Source organism: Echinops telfairi, unplaced genomic scaffold, assembly GCF_000313985.2.
Source record: "Echinops telfairi isolate 266 unplaced genomic scaffold, ASM31398v2 ScPeMD7_44;HRSCAF=162, whole genome shotgun sequence".
Taxonomy (NCBI): Eukaryota; Metazoa; Chordata; class Mammalia; order Afrosoricida; family Tenrecidae; genus Echinops; species Echinops telfairi.
This window is the reverse complement of record NW_022103942.1, coordinates 7,444,103-7,465,964: the sequence shown is the minus strand read 5'-3', so window position 1 is coordinate 7,465,964 and position 21,862 is coordinate 7,444,103. Positions and strand designations below refer to the sequence as shown.

The 21,862-nt window shown below is 34.3% G+C and overlaps 1 protein-coding gene across 2 annotated transcripts in view; it reads left to right on the top strand.

Annotated features, from left to right (window-relative positions):
- Nucleotides 1–21,862, top strand: part of DIAPH2 (diaphanous related formin 2) — a 982,643-nt gene that overhangs the window by 477,836 nt on the left and 482,945 nt on the right. For both annotated transcript variants that reach the window (XM_045290573.1, XM_045290572.1), the window contains one exon: nt 5,060–5,189. In XM_045290573.1, coding sequence (XP_045146508.1) covers nt 5,060–5,189 — 130 coding nt within the window. The remainder of the gene's footprint in view (nt 1–5,059; nt 5,190–21,862) is intronic.

Below are 21,862 nucleotides of genomic sequence, written 5' to 3'. Positions count from 1 at the left end.
AATGGGGTATCACAGCTCCTTAATAAGCATTAAAGTTGAAAACATATATAAATTTCATGGTGTCCGAGCTAACACATGCTCATGAAAGGATTATCCTGAACATGAAGATGCCTCTACTTGCTTTTTTTTTTTTTTAAGTCATATTGAGCCCTTCCTGTATATTGGGTTACATGTTGAACTACTAATCCAAGTTTAGCAGTTTAAACCCAACAGTTTTCTTTGGGAGAAAAATAAGGCTTTCTGAGCCCTTAATGGTTTACAGCTTTGAGAACACAAAGGAGCAATATTATCCTGGCCTATACATTCGCTCTGAGATGGAATCGACTCATTGTCAGTGCGTGGAATTGTGTTTTTTTTCACACTCTCTTCCTATACTAAACTAAGGGAGGTAGCAGCAGCCCACTTCTATGAACTAGTCCACTTCAACTCATTAAGCTCTCAGCAGCTTCCTTGTTGCAAGGACTCAACATATGGTTGTTTAACATTGAGAGGAATTCCTAGTGAAAGAGCACCAAGGCAGTCAAGGATCTATTGCTTCCATTACATACAAGTTAGCCAAACAGCTACTTGAATAGCAGGAATAAATTGTGACTTTACTCCCCTCTGTACTTTTTTGAACCCCCTTCATGTATATGAATATGTATATGGATGTGTTGTGTATGCATACAAGGAAACTTAAGAGAGTTAATGGGAAATTGTAATTTAACGATAATGGACATTCCCCACAAACTTTTCAAAACTTTTGCTTGTGTATGTGTGTGCCCATGCACATGTATACAAGGGGACTTCTAAAAGTGTTTGGAGAAATTTCATTATATTTCTCATGAACTCTTTATAGTCCCCTTTGTGTGTGTGTGTGTGTGTGTGTGCTTTATAACAAAAAAACCAAATCCATTATATGCCAGTTGATTCCACTTATTACAACTCCACAGAATAGAGTAGAACTAATGTGTAGAATTCCCAAGGCTGTATGTATTTACAGTAGCACATTACCATGTCTTTCTTCCCTGGAACAGCCTTTGGGTTTGAACCACCAATGTTTCAGTGAGCCGCTGAAGTTGTTAATGATGGTGCTACCAGGAATATAGATATAGATATAGCTAGATCGATATAGAGATATATAGATACACACTGAAATGTTCATGGTGAAGGGACTTTGATGGAGGAACAATCTAATGATACCATAAAAATCTTTAGAAATTAGGTGGTAATTGAAGAGTCTTACAATGTGAATAGCTATTCAGGTAGCTGAGAGAAAAAAATAAAGGGAGAAAAAGGTAGTGCCCAGATGAAGAGTAAATCATGAGCCAAAGCAAAGTGGTATGCTATTGAAGAGTATGCCCAAACAGTTTTACTCAGACTGCCACGAAGGTTATGCTTCAGAAAACAGCAGGAGGACAGCAAGAACCTGCTCAAAAAAAGAGACTTATACCCCCAACCAAGAGTGTGTATGCTATGCTTTCCAAAGCAATGAAAGCGACAGGGTCCTGAAGAAAATTAAACTCTAAAATATCTGTGTGAGTGTAGAGGTGAAATTAATTGAATTTGTTTAGGTTAGAGAACAGCACAGAAGAGACAATCACTTTCTCTCTGGGTAGCTTGTACAGAGGATAGTGACCGTTTCTTTGCAGTTCCCACTGAGGACAGAACAAGAAGAAAGTGGCTCAAATCTCAGCAGAAGGGAAAATTACCTACAGAAGGGGTCGTTCACAGAAAACTTGAGTGTGACTGACGTAGATATTTAAAATCTTGTTTCATGCTCTCTCTGCACTCAAGCAACCCAGTTTCAAAGACATGGTGAAAGGCTGGTGCTTGTATTTGAAAACCCCTTAGATTTCAATTAGTGACTCGACTCCATTGCTATGTACCTAACTAAAGTTTTTGAAAGATATTTTAAATGACAAATACAAAAAATATATTTGAAAATTGTGTTATAATAAAAGCGAAGTCATCAGAATTAACTACTGAAGTAAATGGCCTTTCTATGAAAAGCATTTTGTATTCCTGTATAATTTTAGACAGCTACCAAAAGGTAAAAATGTGCCATTGAGGCCAGTCTGCTTCATGCTAACCCTGTAGGACTGGGTGGAATGCCCCCTGTGAGTCTCTGAGACTGTCAACCTTTCAGGGACTACAAACCCTCACCTTTCTGCCATGGGACAGCTGGGGGTTTCAAGCTGTTGACTTTAGGGTTTGGAGTCTACACTAGGAAGTAGATATAATTAGTATAAATTCAGTTGTTAATCTTCTTCTGTTCTATTTATTGGCCAGGTTATAATGAAATTTCCTGTGTGGTTTATTTAATCATGACTCCTTAATGTAGCCAATTACTCTATCTCATTGTTAGCATTCATTGATAACTCATTTATTTATCTATCTATTTATTTATTTATGTATGTATGTATGTATTTTGCTTTTCCAATGGTATCCAGTTTCATTCACTGCTATTTTATTTGAATGTCTATGACTGGCAGAAGATTGTAAGGTAGCCATTTTGTACCTTTTTTTACATCTTGTTAAAAAGAAATAATATTTCTATTTCTTGCCCTGGCCTCTTGCTTTTGTTTGGTGGAGAAAGCATAGCCTAGGCAGAAATATAAAGAAGGTACTTGACTCCTGGGTTGAAGAGATCTTGAAATGTTTGTAGTTTAACTCCCACTGAGACTGAGACTTAGTCACCTATAGAGACTCTAAGTACTGTACACATACAGAAGCGTAAAGTCAGTGATGTATTTCCTCATCATTTCCTGTTGTTATGTGCTATATCGAGTTGGTTTACTCATGAGACATGTTCAACAGTAGGGAAAAAATGCCTGTTCTCCATCAATTACTGTCATATTTGAGCCCATTGTTGCAGCCCTACTATCATTCCATCTCCTTGAGCATCTTCTTTTATTCTGATTTTCCCCTGACTGCCTTCTTCACCAAGCATGATGACTGTTTATAGGAATTAGTCTCTCCTAATAACATGTCTAAAGTTTATAAAGCCTTGCCCTCCTTTTCCCTGAGAAGTAGTATGCCTGTACTTCTTCAAAGACAGAATTGTTCCTTCTCTGTGTGATGTTTTTCAGAAAAATAATGGCTGCAATACAGATTTAGCAGTTTGACTCCCACACCAAGGAAGGTGTGTCTCAAAAGTGTCAAAACAAGCACATAACTGTGTTTGTCCATGATTATGGTAAATGCTAATAGTCCAGAAAGCACATGCACACTTTGCCTACAATCCTGGTCTCAACAAACGTACATAGATACTTATTGTTCTGTAGTGTTTTCTTTTCTTGTTCCTTTTGTTATGGAGCTATTAATTTTACTAAATTTATTAACAGAAATGAAAGTGTCCATTGATTTGATTATTAATAAATGCTTTACTAAATAAACAAAACTTTTAAAAAATTAAACATGCTTAGGTGTGCAGGCCAAAAGCAGAATGGTTATTTTTTTATTAAAGCAATATATGTACATTTTCATTAAAGAAAAGTAAAAGAAAATAATGTTATAATGCTATTTTTTCTCATTTTTTTCAGTGCTGATAGTATCTATACATTTTTTAAGTTTAATAAATCCTTATATATTTGTTTACTTTTTTGTCCTGAATACTTACATAGATATTAGCTGTGGTTTTCTGTTGTGTTACATATTTTGTTTGTTTTAGTTTTGCTTTTATCTCTAGAGAACTCATAAATTATCAATAATTTTATTTCCTGTAGCAATATTATTTGGAATGTCTATCATACTATGCAAAAAAAATACACTTTGCCAACATATAGTCCAGTAATCCCTGGAAAAGGCTTCTCTTCAGGAAATGGTCCCATATATCAACTCACCCCCATTTTATCTATAGTTCTAAGCCTTGCTTAAGACACACTACCATTGAGGTTCTTTGGCTTTTGTTCTTATAATTTGTCCTTGCCAGGTGTCATTTCAAATTTGTAGTATTTAAAAGTGCTTGTGAGATCAGCCTGATAATTTAAGATTTTAAGCAGTTCACCTATAAAAGATAAGAAAATTGAAAAATTCTAAAAGAAATAGTCATGACCACTTGAATTATCATCGCCATATCTTCAGTGGTTTTTCCTTTCGAGTTCTAAAACTAAAATATATTTTTAAGTCGTTCTTACCATTGTAATATAAATACAAAGTAATTTAAAACTGTAGTGTAATACAATTGTAGTATGGGACATAGTTTTAAATATTATTTATTTTTCTTATTTAAACAATAAACATTAAATAACTGTGTAATTACTTACAGTGAATATCATCTGCAGCCTTTTCATAAGCCTAGTTGTGAACAGTACTAGTTTATTTTTACCAAAATAACCACAGGTAAAAAACTCCAAATCAGTTTTAATATTAGTGGACAAATCCATCATCTAAAGATTAGGGAATTTAAACAGCCAAATAGAATGCGAAAACTCATTATATTTGATCATATTTATGCTTTCTTTCTAAGTAAATCTAGTGTCATATGAGAGTTATAAATTCCCAGCACACATTTTTTCCTTTATTTTTTTTTAAATCAGTCTAACTTTGACATCACTTTTCTTAAAGATATGGAGACAACTAAAAGTTTATTATCATCATTATTGTGTAATTAGATTCTGCTTATATAGCAGGATGAGAAGAATCTTGAATTTCTAATGGCCATGATAGTGTAAACCAGGGGAAAAGGTCATTACTCTTTTATAATAATTTATATCACAGGCATCTAGAAGTGAATATAGCTTCACAAATGAATCTGCAGTTTAAGAATGTATTTATATGTGTGTGATAAAGCAAAGAATATAGAAATTGATTGCATAATGGCATGTTAACTTGGACTAATCTATTAATACTTAAGTGGTCTTTTATAAGAATAGTTAATTTTGTCATAATGTTTAAATTTTCATGTAAATTTAATTTATCACATTTATTGTTGATCCTTTGCTCATTTTAAAATCCAGAATATTACTATTGAACCATAGTTATAGCATATTTAATTTATTCCCTTTTTTTCCTGTCAGAAGAAAAATTCTTGATGTTTTGCTTCCTCAAAAATTCTGGTATTTTTGTTTCCTTCTAGATTAGAGATACTAAATCAGCAGATCAGAAAACAACCCTTTTGCATTTTCTTGCCGAAATTTGTGAGGAAAAATACCGGGATATCCTGAAATTTCCTGAAGAACTGGAGCATGTTGAAAGTGCAAGCAAAGGTAATTGATTTGCGACTCTTTCGTAAGTGTTTTTGTGGTTTTAATGGTTGAATTATGGAACCTGTAAGCTTTGTTAACTGTCAAAGTACTTTTTCTGGTTGTTTTTTTTGAAAAGTCAAAAAAAGTAGTTTATAATAACTTATACTTCATAAGATATTAAATTTTTGAGGATCTGCTTGACAATTGTTATGTTTCCTTCTTATTTTCTAACACTAGTAGGTTATTTAAAGTTTTATATCTCTGATCAGATAATGTTGATTCATTCTGTTGGTGAGGGATTTAAGTGATTGTTGTTTGCCCAGGAACTCTCTGAGAGGGGTTTTCCGTGAGATCAACATGATTTTGAGTCAGTTCTCCCTTGAATGCATTTAATATCTAGAAAGCAAGAAAGACATACATACTCACAGTTTCCATCACAAGGATGACAGCAAGGAGTGCTGAAATAAATTTTAATCTTCTGAAGAGAGAGAATGCACTTTTTGCGGGACAGATAGGTGAAGGCTTCCTGGAAGAAGCTAAAAGAGGAAATTTGAGTATAATGATTTTTACAATCGGGGGTAACCAGACAGCCCTGCTTTTCCAAGAGAATAGCATAATCAAAGCAAAGAGGCAGAATGTTTTAGGGCTGGTGCAGACAATTGTTGACTATAAGACTGGAACAGTGATGTAGGCATATCACAGAGACCTCAGTGTCATGCATAGGATTTTGGTCTTGATTTAGTCATCTTTCAGGTATTATTGGAGAGTACAAGCAGGACTTGGCACCCTGAAAATCATGAGATGTAGAAAAGAGAGCTCTCTGAGGTTTGAACTTGGGAGGTATGTAATTAGTTTTGTCAGGAATTAAAGTTAGAGTATTGCCTACTTCTCTAACAGTTTCGGAAATGAGAGCATCAAGGAAACATTTCTGAATGTGAAATTACATTTTCCCCTTTACATAATAAAGCTTGCCATAAATCTTATATTCTAAATTGTACTGCAGTAATTCCAATTCCCCAAGTTTATTACAAGCCATATAAACCTGTTTGAATCCTTTGAAACGGGGGATAGAGGGGTGTCTATAAAACCCTGTTTGTGGTGCAATACTCTTCCAGGTGGCATGATATTTGCTACCAAGTTCCCAAAATATCTCTCATTTTTTTCAATTCTGTCTTGTTTCATGGTTCCAGGACCAGGATGAAATGGTCTTTCTTTCCTTTTCTTTTTTTTTTAATTTTAAAGAAAAGCTTTATGATATGATAGGAAGTTATGCTTACTGTAATTGTAATAGCAATTCTATGAGTACTGCATTTCTTGAGACTTATATCCTGGCCTTTTCATTTTTGAATACACCTTTGTGACTAGAGATAGTTAGACTGACATGTAACAAATACCAATATTTAGAAAATTTGTGCTCTGATTTAGACATGTGAAATGCTGTTGGGCTGAGTCTGAAATGAGATTTAAATGCTATTATTAATTTATTTATTGACTCTACCAGCTTCTCCCACCTAATTTTTATACTTGTCTAATATGTAGATACATTTTCAGTTGTAATTGGATTATCTCTGCTTTTGTACATTCTTTGTGCCAGTGTGTTGAAAAGACTGTTGCTGAAAATCTCCTTACTATATCACTGGTTGAGATATAGCAATCCCAGTTCTCAATTTATTTTGACTAGTTCTTTTCCTTTCCTTATGAAATTCAGACTTAGATTTATCATCTCAAAAAAGTTCTTGAAAACATCCCACCTGCTTGCTTCCCTCTTTCATTTCCTCCTAGTTCTCATTGTACTGTACCCAGACATATTTTCTCTTGAGTCCTTTTTATTCCTTTATACTGCATCTTGTCCTGAAGTCTCACCTCCCCTGTCCTTTTAGACAACTGCCTGTCATTTGTCAAATCACTGTTCAGAATCCTATGGGTTTCTTTTCTTTTGTTTTTGGTTTTTCCCTGTGTTGTTAAAGCCTAGCAGAAATGTCTTTGAATTAATTTGACTGAAGAAACGAAATAGTGAAAGCTTAAGCCAATTATGTCTTATTTATAGTTAAATACTTTCTCTTTGTATTTGATTCTATCATGTCTTGTTTGCTGAATATATATTTTGGTCCTGTTTGAATTACATTCTGTCACTTTCATTACTGCCTACACCATACATGAGGAAGCTTAAAAGAGTTTATGGAACAACGGAATTGAAAGATAATGGGATTTGAAGGTCCCTCATATATTCACAGTCAAAGGGTGAAAATAAAAATAGATCAATACCATATAATTCATATATATTATGATGTCCTTTATTCTTGTGAAATGGTCCCTTTCTCTTCTTTTATTTATTTATTTTTTGAAATGGAGGGCTTCTGATACGATTACATTATTTCAGTTTATTATTGAATTATATAAAAACATTTAAAGAGCAATCACATGACACATATTTTTTCTGTTTTTTTTTTTAATTGTTAGAACCCATATGCTTATTTTGGCAGAGTAAGGATCATTTCTGTCTGATGTAGCACATATATGTACTCTAGTTCACTAGTAAAGGTTACAAGAATCAAAATTACCGAGGAACATAGACACTAACAATAATAAAAATTAAACTTAGCATGAAAGGAAATCTGAGGAAGGAAATACATGGGGTTGATTGAAAAGCATAATTTATCATTTATTTTATTCATTGTAAGGCTAAACTCCTGAAATTGTATGTGTCTTGACAAATGCAAAGCTGTGGTAAAACTTTATCAAGTATTCCTAGAGCTTTGTAACTCAAAGATAATGGGGAGAAACAGATCATTTTTATATTAAAACATATATATTATGGAGTAGCATGCAAAATTCCCATGAATTCTTAAAATAAAATGGATGTCTTAGGAAAACTTTCATACTTGAAGCAAATCCCTCGAGGTATGTGTTCAATCATCTCTTTCATTAAGGATACTTTTGTGGGAAAAGTTTGTGAAGCATTGCCTAAAGAATTATAGAGCATTTTATTTATTTTTATTTTGGGAGGTTGTTTTGTGTATTTACTTAGGTGGATAAGCATGTGTTGTTAGGCAGGTTGTGCAGGGAGAAGGGAAGGACAGCATGCGGGGTGAGGGAAGAGAGTGCATTACTTCCTTCTGAACAGATACTCTCATATTCTTTATGAAGTTCAGAATTAAATAGTACAGTGTAATTTTTTTGCCAATAAAATTAATAAAATACTATTACCCTGGTAATTTTAGTCTATGTAAAATTGTAAATCTCTAGGTCCTTTCATTCATGGCTGACATGCCAATGTGTCTCTAGAGAGAACAGTGGTTTCTGTAAAGACTGAATGGATTTAAAACATTGAACATACTCCTGATATACCCCAATTAATTTATTTTTAGTGATCGAGACACATATACTCATACATACTATATAAAATATAGCTAGTTTACTGGACATGTTTGAAAAATGCTTACCCCACTCTCCTTAGTGGCTAGTACTTTAACACTCCAGCTTTGAGTATTTTCACAGTTTGATTTAAAACCTCTAGCGTTTTATAGGCTGGTTGCAGGAATTAAATGAAAAGGGTTAGTAAAGTTTAATTAAAAGCATTTCATCGAATAGGGGGAAAGTCATATTTATGCATTTGAAGGCCCCATTAATCCGAAGATTTTTCATAAATCCAAAATGATTTTCACTTTGGCTAAATTAGTGCATTCCTACAAGATAAAGGCTGGTTATATTTCCTAAAAAACGTGTTAGTTTCTTATTAATTAAATAAATGAATATAAATTTAAATGACGAACTACACCTTTCAAGAGCTACCATTCCCAAGTCACAGTAATAACTAATTAGCTATTTATTTATCCACCCTAACTTTTTAACAAGATGAAAGCTCAAATTAGAGAGAGTACTATGGGGGGGGGGATCTGTTATATAATTAAAGAAAAAATAAAACCACAGAATTAAAAAGTTTAAAGTTTAAGAGGAAAAACAAAACAAAAGAATATTTTCAGAAAGTTCAGTGATGGAGGAAGCATTAAAGATCATCTAGTCCCTGTTAAAAGAGACCCAAGGTGACTTTTAGCCCAAACTCATAATTTTACAGTTGCAGAAACTGAGGCCCAGAATGACAAAGGAATTGCCTGAGATCACACAAATGTGTGGGAAAATCAGGCTAGGTTTGCAAATGCTGTCTACAGTTATTTTATTACATATAATTCAATACAATTTTACTTATTTTGTGGTCAAAAACATACAATAGATATTCATGCTCATATTGAAAACTATATAGAAAATAAATGCTGAACAAATAAAAGATTTTCTACTTCTTTTATGAGTGGTCCAAAATCTCTCCAGCCCCATTTTGACAGAATCTACTTCTCCTTTTACCATGCTAAAGTAGCACTGTAACCTTATTAGTAATTAATCATAAAAGGAGGAACTCACCCAAAATCAGAAAAAAGTTCCATTGGGCAAATCTTTAATCGTATGAAATGTTCCTATTAGGCAAGCATTGAACAACACGCTGAGTTAGGGTACCCAGTGGTGTTGCCTGGGAAAGTTCTCTGTGGTCACAGTGGATTTTTTCATAAATGCAGTTTCCCTCGAGCTATGCTTTTTGTGATGGCCGATTTAAGAGAACAGCGTGCGGCTGTGAAATTTTGTTTCCTGCTCGGAAAAAAATGCTACAGAAACTGTTGTGATGTTGGACACAGCTTACAAGGACAGCGCTATGGGAAAAACTCAAGTGTAAGAGTGGTTACCTCATTTTTAAAAGTGGAAATGTCAATAGATGACAAACCTCATTCTGAATGCTAACTTCCCAAATGGAGAAAAATGTTGATTTGTAGGGCCTTTGGAGTTCCTTCCACCAGGTTAGACTGTTGTTAATCAAGCTTTCTATTTAGAAGTCCTGAAAAGATTGCATAACTGTGTGACAACAAAGGCCTGATTTGTGGCAGAAAGTGGACTGGTTTTGCTACCAAGACAATGCTCCTGCTCATATAGCCATCTGAGTGTGCCAGTTTTGGGCAGGAAACACCATTCCTCTCTTGCCCCATGCACCTTAATCACCTGACCTCGCTCCATGTGACTTCTTTTTGTTTCTGTGAGTGAAGCAGAGGATTTGACGACATAGAAGAGGTGAAGTTTTAAAAAAAAGATGGGAGTGGGGGAGGTACTGTCAGCTATCCAAACAGATGAGTTTGAGAAAATGTTTTCAAGAATGAAACAGATCTGACAAATGTATTAAGTGTAATGGAGAGTAGTTTGAAGGTAATAAGGCTGTTTGGTTTAGAAAATATTAAAATACATAGCTTTGAAAATAGACAATTCTGGTTTGGGGAGGTACTCCCTTGTGTACCATGTTGCGTTATTATTTTTTTTGGCTTGTTTCCTTCTATCTGTATCCCTTAGACAATAAGTTGCAAAACTTACTTGACCTACTGTCCCCCTTCCAGGAGAAAGAGCAAATAAATAAGTAAATACATAATTTTAAATAAAGAAAAAGTTCCCTCCTGCCAATTAAAACCTTTTATATTCTGGCCTATGATCCAAGATAAAGTTTAGGTATCTGCTATTGCATGGAACAATGGAAGCATAGTGAGTTACTGTTTGAGCTGATATTCACAAGTCCAACTGTTCAAATTCACCAGCCACTCTGACAGAGAAAGATGAGGCTTTCTTTTCTCAGAAAGTTTTCCAGTCGTAGAAACACACAGCAGCAGTTCTACCCTGTTCAACGGGGTCCCATGAGTCAGTATTGACTTGATGGCAATTAAGGGATTTTTTTTGTTTGTTTATTTTGTGTATGTGTGTTAATATATGCTTTTATAGCCCTACTTATTGTTTCAGTGTCTTAAGGAAGGTGATATTTCTCACTTTGGACAATACTACCTAAGACAGAATTCAATGGTGACAAGAACTTTATTACATTTGCCCTAAAACTCACTCTTGGTACAGTATCTCAAATAGAAGTAAATTTTGAACAAATGATTTCTAAATTGATTACTTACATATATGTTTAGGATTGCAGGCATATTTCAAAATAAAATATTATAGGCAATTGACAAAAACAACTTGAGATTTATAATACAGAAAGAAAAGATCATAATGGCTGTCAGAAGAGAATCTGAAACTTGCTTTTGAACAGAGAAAAGGTAAAATAACTGAGATAAATGATGAAGTAAATGATCTGAGCAGAAAGTATCAATGGGCAGTTCAAGACTTAAATCAACTGAAACACTGCCATCTAGTTGTTTCAACTCATAGTGACCTATTAGGATATGACAGAACTGCCATTGTAGGTTTCTGAGACTTGAACTATATAAAAGCAGCACTAAATCTCTTCGCTCTCCTTGTTGAGTGGCTCTTGGTTTTGAACTGCTGATCTTGCATTTAGCAGCCCAACATGTAACCACTTTGACACCAATGGAAAATGCAGTGTTAAAATGATATATAAAAAGACGTGGAGTTGGAAAACCAAACATGACAATAACTTTCAGCATTTCTCAAGCTGTAAGAATTACAAAAAAAATTCAAGTCTCAAATTTTAATATTGAAGGATTCTATAGACCAAATACTGACAAATGCAGGAATGCTTATGCACAGAATTGTTGTATCCCAAAAAAGCAGCATTTTCTAGGCTTGGATATCTAGCAATTCCCATTAGATGTACTGCTGCACCTGTTTTTGAAATATAGTCAGTGGAATTTTATTGGTATGTGGTACTGCTTGATAATTTGCATGTATTATGATGTTATTTAAATGGCACAAATAGGGCTCTCTTTCAGTGAGTTGATCTGAAAAAGTCAACTCTGTGTCAGCTTTTCAGAAAATATTTCCATTGGTATTCTGTCAGTGCCTGGAGCCTTGTTTTTTGCTAATGTGTTTAGTGCCACATAGACTTTTTCTTTCAAAAGCATTGGTTCTTGATCATATGCACCCCTCAAAAGGGTTCAAATTTTAATAGTTAGATATATAGTATATTATTAGTATATATTACATTCAAAGAAACCCTAAAAGTTCATAAAACAATAGAATTGATTGACAATTTCTACAAAATGTTTGAGGCCCACTCATATATTATCACATATATTAGATATTTAACTCCCATTAGTTCTTTAAAGTTTGTCCTCATTGCTCTTTCAGCAAGCAATGTTGTATCATCTGCATATTGGTGGTTGTTAATGAGCCTTCCTCCAATTCTGATGATGTAGTATTGTTTTTTTTGTTTGTTTTTTTCATTTAGTCCAGCTTCTCAGGTTATTTGATCAGGATATGGTTCCAGCAAGTATTGTAAGGGGATACTATCCCGGCAGATACTTATCTTGATTTATACCATTTAGAGCCATTTCAGGGGATCTGGTAATAAATTGACAGATAGGTGTTAGGCTGCTCATTGAAAGATAAATAGTTCAAATCCACCAGCTACACCATCTTAGAAATAAGAGGTTTCAATCTAGGAAGCCCAAAGTGACTGTTCTACTTTGCCTTATAGGGTCTCTATGTGTCCCAATTGATTCAATGGCAATGACATTGGTTTCGGTAGAGCCATTTCAATTTGAGCTAAATATTTCAACATATTTTAGCAATTATTTAAACCATTATATAGGCAGTTGTCTGGGTACCTAATCTTTTGTATCCTAGATTTTTTTCTTGAACAATTGTGTTCGTTATTCAAAGATATTCAAAGGTTTGTGAGCTTGTTTCAAGCTGAACTAACACCTCCTTCTCTATGTATCTCTGGAGGCCCAGCTTATGTCTTTCACAGACATGAAAAATTTCTCAACTACCTTTCTTTGTTTTTTAAAATTTCTCAATCGACCACAATATTTACCTTATCCTCTTCTTTTTGTTACTTGATCCTATACTCCCTTAGATCTTATTCTACCAGTTTCAGTATTTGTGATTGCTACCAAATATGCGCGTCTCATTCTATAGGTCCAAATGTAACATAGTATTATCATAATAAATTCGGAGCAGTGAATATTTGTTAAATAGTGCTCTCAGATTACCTGCTGTCTTTAACCCCAGAATAAAATATTCTGAGTACTTGAATTACCTAAAATATGGAAGCAGATACTTAATTTCAACTCCTTCCCAATTAGTTAAGCCTTAGAAAACAATCTCTTTTAAAAAAGTCTTCTTTAAAATGGTTGTTTGAAGAGCAATGATGTGTTCTGTGGTTTTAGAAATGTTGACAATGCTTCCTCCTGGGGTGGGTTAGTGACACAAGAGGAGCATGTGAGGGCCTTTAAGGTCTGGTCATATTCTTTTTCTTGTGAGTTTCAGGCTAGAAGGGTACATTGAGTTCGTTGAAGTTAATCCAGCTAATCACTTGTATGCAATCTTCTGAATGTCTGTTAGATTTTAACAAGCATGTTGAATAAAAGCCAGTCATGGAAATTTGTAAAATGTGCACGGACTTATTAGAAGTGAGGATGGGAATGCAGTTTAATTTAAAATGTACTCAAGTTTTTCTCCTTGCTGAATTAAAATGTCCACATGTACTTTATAAATATAAATAAGCAAATGCTGTCAGAATTGACATCACATTATTATAAATTATTATTGTTTCCCAGTATGTTTTTATCATTTAAGGATTGTATCAAAGTGTTCGTTAGTCTAATTGTAGGTAGATATAGTCATGCATTAAAAGAACAACTGAAAAAAAGAACAACAACTACATTCTGTACCATATAAACATTCAAAATGTTTGAACACTGTCACCAGTAGTATGTTGTCTTGTAGAGCTGGAATGTCCTCAGCTCATACAAAATTCAAAATTTCATGAAGAACTTGCCATTTTCATCATTATCATGATGCCATTGCTTCAAAGTAAAAAAAATCAATAAAAACAAAAAACAATTTGGGAATAGCGTTTTGCTACATCTTATTCTTTTTTCAGTGAAATTCCATGAAATGACACTGTTCAATGACTGACCTGAAATGAGGGAACATTTTAAATCCAAGGGGTTCAAGGAGGAGGAGTCATGTCGTTTAAGTATGCAGGAGTAGAAAATTGAGAGAAATTAAGGAGCCAGATCTTTGCTCCTACAGAATAAGACTAAGGGGAACATACCTGTTTGGGATTTCCCCTACAACTGCCACTGTAACAAAATGGGTTCAATCAGCCAATTAATTCCATTACTATTGCTCAGTGTTCACATCTACCAGCTCTTGTATTTTATATTCAGTAAGAATGAGCTTGGTTTTGGTGTATAGGGGTAGGAGTAGGGGGTATTATGGTGAGGATTGGAGCAGCACAGCATTATAACTGCCTAAACCATTTGCCGACATTCAATAGGTTTTATACATTTGTAATGTAATTATAAACCAGAGCCAAGCTGTAGGGGTCTGCACTGTTGCTGTGGTTCCTTCCAATTGAGCTAGTGTCAGGATACAGATTCTGCAGAATAATGAGGCAAATTTATTTTTGTCGTGGTTTGGTATCTTTGAGTCAGTCAAAAAGATGAAACAATTGCACCATCCCCACATTTGTTGTGTTTGAGCTCCTTGCACCCACTGAATCAATCCATCTGTTCAAGGGTCTTTCTGTGTTTTATGAACCTCTGCCTAGCATGATGTCCTTTTCTAAGGCCTGATCTGTCATGAGAACACATCCATTGTATTTCAGACCTTTTCTTGTGTCACAAGCAGCGCGATCAATAATTACTTAACGCTCTTAGACATTTTTGAATGCTCGGTTTATTCACTGCAAACACACATCAAACAATCTAACATATTACTCAAACTACTAAGGGCAAACAACTATGAGCATAAAGGCAGAATAACAACACTCCTCACACATTTCATATTAGCACCATAGTCCCAATCAGCATTGCCTCATTGGTGTACTCACCCCGGGTAGAGTTGGAGAGAGCAGGAGTTGATGTCTCCTTGGTTCCTAGCTCTCTAAAAGTTAGTGTCTCTACCCGGGTTTAAATTGACATTTTGGCTAGCTCTTTGACGTCTTCACTGTCCCAGTCAAGTCTTATAGGGTCTTTCCATGATTTAGGTGGCTCGGCTAGCTTTTGGGCGCCGGTTAGGTCTCAGCCCAGTCTTATCAGGGGTCTCACATTTTTGTGGTGGCTTCTTGGATGCAGCTGTTGATTTGTGCCCCAATGTTACATTTTATTTTTTCTTTAAAGTGGAGTTTCTTGTGTTTGTTCGTTTGATGTGGCTCAACGTCTTGCAAGGTAGTTCAACGTCTTGCAAGGAAGTTTTATGGTGCTCTCGTCATCTTGCCATTCTTGTTTCTAAGCAGCACTCTGGATCTACTTCTTCCAAGACAGATTTGCTTTTCTGCTGACAGATCATTGTGCTTTACATATTCTTTGCCAATGCCAGAAGTCAAATTTTTCAATTCTTCTCTGGTCTTCCTTGTTCATTATTCAACTTTCACATGAAACAAAAGAAAATACCATGGTTTGAGTCAGGCGTATCTCAGTCCTTCAAAGTGATATATCTTTGCTCTTTGGCAATTAAAAATTGGTCTTTTACAATATATTTACCTAATGCAATCTGTCCTTTGATTTCTTTATTCCTACTTCCAGGAAAATTGATTGTGGATTCAAGTAAAATGAATGATGTGTGTGATCAATTTAAGACTGACATTGGTAGAATTCTTCAATTTCATGATCACCAGACTTGTAGGCAAATTTAGTAAATTGCAATTTTAATATTCATTTGTTTCAGTTTTATATTTCACAGACTCATTAATTCTATGTGTAACAATAGTCAGAAGGAAGCTGTCATTTTTATTTGAAGATCAATTACAGTACTACAAAGAAAACCCTATTTTGATTGAAAGACTATAACTGACAGAGAGTCCTAGTGTGGTCACATCTGAAAGAAACATGTCCTGTAAATAATATGGCAGAAGAGGGGAATCACATGCATTAGAGTTATTTGATTGTAATTCACTTATGCAATTCTCAGTGTATTTATTGGTCATTTGTGATTTTTTTTTTCAATTTGAAAAATAGAGATGGTGACATTTAGCCTACTTACCACTCAAGGTGATGGTAATAATAAAATTAGATGCTCAATATGATGGTACCACAGGAGAAAGCTGTTATGCATAAGTATGGGTTTATCATTCATGCTTGCATGAGGATATTAATTCCAGTTAATTTTAATCATGTTTTTATAGCAGTTTGCTAATTTCTATTTTGTAAGTGGAGTGAATCCATCTATTCAATTAAAATGCTTTTTATAATAATATGATATTATTTTCTTCACATGTTCTCAGATATGTAAAAAGATGCATTATTTAAAAGTAAGAGTAAGTTCTCACAATGATTCTTCTTATTTTGAATAACTTTTCTGTACTTTGATAGTGAATTAATGCCCCATATTCAAGAGAGAATCAAAAGAGTTCCAGTGCCCTATTATATTAGGAGGTGCTTTCACTTCAGTATGTATAGCACTAGAAGAAAAGAAATAGCATGTTGTGTGTAATCTAATATTCTAGAGAAAAGAATGATAAATGTTTAACAGAAAAGAGAAATGCATGAATTAAAGTCTTATAATAAAATAATAAGTGTTTTCTTTTTTGGAATTTTAGAAAAGTAGATTTTGCTTCCTCTTATGGTAGAAAACCCAAAGCTGATCTTTATGCTAACTACCACTTCTATACTTAATTAGATAGTTTCTGATGGCTTATAATGGTAATAATAATTTCTACCATTTATAAAGATATTACTAAGATTTAGGGACTGCATTAAGGCTGGTTTCATGAATAAGACAGCCTAGGATTAAAAGAAAAGTTCAGTGCTCAAGGTTATGTAATAAAAGACCTAAGACTTTATCTATTTCTAGGCTCCTTGCTATTTCCACTATAACAAGAATAATATTAAAGATACTGCCAAAGTTATCACAATTTTGTTCATAAATCTACAAAAATAATAAAGCAAGTGAAAGGCTGATAAAGTCTTTATTTTAATGAAAATATTATTAGTCATTATTAGAAACTTCTAGTGGATTCATAGAAATAAATACTATACACTAAACCTATATCGAAATGTTAAATATGTGTGTGTATATTGTCTTTCATATTTCAGGTTTAATCATTTCTTTTCTACCTCCATGTATTTACAGAGAAGAATTTCATATGCTATTGTGATAAATAAAGAATAAATAAACCTACTCATCACTTACCCACCCACCCCCAACACAAAGGGTAGTTTCCAAAATCCAGGGCATTATTTAAGAGTCAGTCATATATGAAAATGCTGAATGATCACATCATTGCTCAGTGGCCAAATTACATCATTACATAGCTACCAATTTATATCAGTACATAACTGCTACCACACTGAAAATCATGATCTGCCAACTTGCTTAGTAACCTTAGTTGTCACAGTAGCATTTCTTTTAACTTACATGTTACCATTCCTTCTGGCCAGACAGATGCCCTTAATTTGCAAAATAGATTGTAGATTGTCTAGTATTGTCATAAATGGGAAATGATGGAGAAGGCAAGGAATTGTGTCAATTAGGAATAAGTGTCAATAAGTGAGGACTAGCTTGCCCCCCACCTTGAGTGTCGTAATCTTCCATTGAACGCATGTTAATTTAACTTGAGTAATGTAATGGCATAGAACCCCTCAATTGCACAGTTATACCCATTGTGCATCCAAATTCTTGAGTTATCCTATGTACTTTTATGTATGGTTTAACAAACGTGTACAATTATTCATGAACCTTTACCATTTGATACCATTACTAAATATGTATTCTTCAGAGAAAAAATGAGTCATCTCAGGTATTTCTGTTAATTACATTTAGTTGTTCTCTCAGCTTACTTACACATTCATTAGGAGTCACTCCAAATACATAATTGGCACATAAATAGAACATTCTGAAGAGAAAAAATCAAAAATATTCAGATCCATCACTAAGGGAAACATGCACATAAGATAAAAAACATACAGATATTAAACTATTGAATTTACAAAGGTTAAAAACAAGCAAAGTATCTCACATACTCACTACTTTACACAGGAGATATAAGAGAGACTTGGTGGCCTAGTAAGTATTACACTGGGTTGTTATCTTTAACGTCAACAGTTCGAAACCACCAGTAGCTCCGTGGGACAAAGATGAAGCTTTCTATTGCCATAAAGCTTTACAGTCTCAGAAATCCACAGGGTAAGTTCTATCACTATCATGTAGGGTCATCATGAGTTGGAGTCGAGTGCATGCCAATCAGTTTGGTTTAGTTTTTTTTTTTTTGGAGTCTCTTTGTTAGCAATATTAGTTCAAGTTCAAGATAGCAACAAGTTTTAATAAAACCTTATATACAGCTTTAAGTCAAGTCCAACCATTTAATTTTTCTAAGGTGAAAAAATATAGGCATCAAGATTTATGCACAAATATTCTTTACAACATTATATGTAAATAAAATTTTGCAAAGGTACTATATGACTAAGAATTAGGATATAATCAAATGAATCACAAAATATAAATATAGTATAAACAACCCGAAACAAACAAACAAACTCAGTACCATTGAGTCAGTTCCTTATCATTGTGACCCTTTTGTACAGAGGAGAACAGCCCCTGTGGTTTTCCTAAAAGGTAACTCTTTTCAGGAGAAGAAAAACTCCCTGAGCACATGGCAGGTGGACTCGAACTGCTGACCAGATTAGCACCCCAAAGTATAACCCACTATGCCATCAGGATTCTTGAATAGAGGAGTATGTATTATAAATATATGTGTTACAAATAAAATATTCCAAGTCCTCTCATGGCATTGGAAATTAAAATGTACTAATTTTTAATGATGTATAAACAAGGCTCTAATTTGGTTAATTATAGTATACAAATACACAACTTAAATGTAATAATATGTGTTATCAGTAATATTTTGTATTGTCTCTATTGTCTTTATGACATATATTTTCATGTTAATACCCATACAGCAATTTTTAGTGATCTCTTCATATAATTCATTCATTCATCCACTCATTTCCAGAAGAAATTATTGAGTATCTGATATATGCCTTGTTGGGAGCCTTCATGGTTCTGTGGGTTAAGTATTGGACTGCTAATTACAAGTGGGGTGTTTATCACTAACCAGCTATCCCCGGAAGAGGAAGATAAGGCTACTGGTTACCATAAAGTTAATGTCTTGAGAAACACTATATATGTTCATTTTCATTCATAGCATGATAGTAGACACCACATTACAATAGTGTATTAAAAAAGTTTGTAAATTTCATGGGGGAAGTTGATAAATATCTAACTCAATTAATTTCCTTGAACACGAGTTAAGATGTAATAAACTAGACAAAAGGCATGGGGCATCATATTACATAATGTTCTCAAGGAGACCTCTTTGAAGAAGCAACACTTAACCAGAGACCTGGTTAAAATAAAAAATAAACCCCATTTATATCTAAATGGAGAGCATTTCACTTAATGGAAACAGTAAAATTTTAACGATGGAAAGTTTTTATGTGTTTGATGTGTTTAAGGAAAAGTAAGGAAGCCAGTGTAGCTAGACCAAAGTTGACCATGGTGGAAATTATAAGTAAAGAAGTTGGAGCTTGAGCCCTGCTAGTGTAGTGGTTATCAGGCTGCAATCCTTATTGTCAGCAGTTTGAAACCACCAGCAGCTCTGAGTGAGAAAGACTTGGCTTTCTACTCCTGCAAGCAGTGACAGTCTAGGAAACACACACGAGGCCACTGGATGGCAGAGAAGAAAGAGGCTGGAGATGTAAGAGAGGTCTTGGAATGGACTTCAGCTTTTATTCAAAGTGTGACGGGAAACTGTTTGCAGGTTGATATCTGGGATTGAAGAGATCAGATTTATGTTTTAAAAAAATATTTCTTGGCACTATGTGGAGAAATGGATCACAGTAGGGCAAAAATAGAGGGCGATCAGGAGGTTTTTTTTGTAGACATTTTCATGGATAAGGTTGTGTGTGAAGCAGAATGGAGGTACTGTGGGGAATATGAAAGAAGAACTTCATCGATGACTCCAAAGGTATTGGGCACATCGTATGAAAAAGATTAAAATGAAATATAGAAGGCTGTGCTACAGCCAGGTTTTGGAAAAACGAAGATTGGGAGTTTGGGTTTGATCATAGCACATTTGAGATGCCTATTGGTTTCAAACAGGTAATATATAACGCATAGTTACATATGAGAGTCGAAAATGAGTTCACATGAAATATTGAGGTTGCAGATAGGACTTTAAGAGTCATCTGTATATACTGACTAAATCTATATCCTTGTAAGTAGATGAAATCACCACGAGAGCTAGAGCAAATAGCAAGAGACATGTAGGTACAAGTACTCCTATAGGGCACTTTTATGTGATTTTGAAGAAGAGCACCCATCTGAGAGGGTATTGCCAGCAGGTAGAGTACCGTATATACTCGAGTATAAGTTGACCAAAATAGCAGCTGAGGCACCTAATTTTACCCAAAAAACTGCACTAATATTTTGTTCAAAAACTCAGCTTATACATGAGTATATACGGTAACTTCCTTTTATTGAAAATAGAGAGAATAATGATAGGAACAACTTTGAGGTGTGTTAGATTAAACCAGTACACCAGATGTTATTTTATCATGCATATTATTTGTTTTACCTGTGAAAGAGGCTTCATTGTTTTTGCTGGTTGTTGTTTTAAATGCACTCATGCACCTACTCCTGAAGAAGCTAACACATTTAATAATCCTGAAAATTACCTACTTCTCTTTATATGCATGAAGTCTTTTGATTACTGTAAAACTCAAGATATAATTATTTTGAGGATTAACACATCAGAAATCACAGATATTGTTTTGGAATTTAGAGCGTCTGCAAGTGTACATAGAAATTTCTATGGCTTTTTTTTCTTCTGTCATATATTATTGTTTTTATATTGCAATTTAAGAAACAAATTTTTGCTAATACCTTCTACTCCTAAGCGTGAGCCTATTGAATGTTTTCAGAAAACTTCACTGCGAAAAAGAGGCTATTATTGCAGCTTTCAGCCTCTACCACCAGGCGTTCTTCACCATCTATTTAACAGTAAAAGTCCCTGCAGTGCATGATCAAAATATCTTCTTCAACCAGCAGGTTTTTGGTTTTTATTTATAAGACATGAAGACTGATATGTCTATCTGAATTTGATTATATTTGCATGCACCAAAATGAAATCATTCTGACGAGAATTAAAATGGGCAGGTAATTTCAGGAAATGGACGCAGTTTAAATGTGGGCGCAGATCAAGTAGATAGTAAACAAGGGATTTGTGTGGTAATTATTGCTATAATATCTTCCAAGACTTGACATCGTCGCCGTGTGGCAGTGAGGAGCACATCACCGAGGTGTTTATATTGCTAACAATGAAGTCAGACAGCTGTTCTTCCTGAAATAAGTGAGCCAAATGCCATCTCTGCTAATTGCTTTCCTTGAGACATGCTACTTGCCAAAATAAAGCCTAGAAATGTGATATTCAAATATGCACCCAATAAACTCCATCTGAATATAGATAATCCAGAAAAGCAACAATGTAGGTTATGGGATTATCCAAATTGTCAGACATGTAATAAATAAATATTAGAAATAGCATTAGCTCCATAAGGATACAACACAAAGGAGATTCATAAAGTTCTTGGGAAATTCAATTCAATGGAATTTTCCCTCAAACATTTTTTTAAAATTATTTTATTGGGGGCTCGTACAATTCTCATCACAATCCATCCATACATCCATTGTGTCAA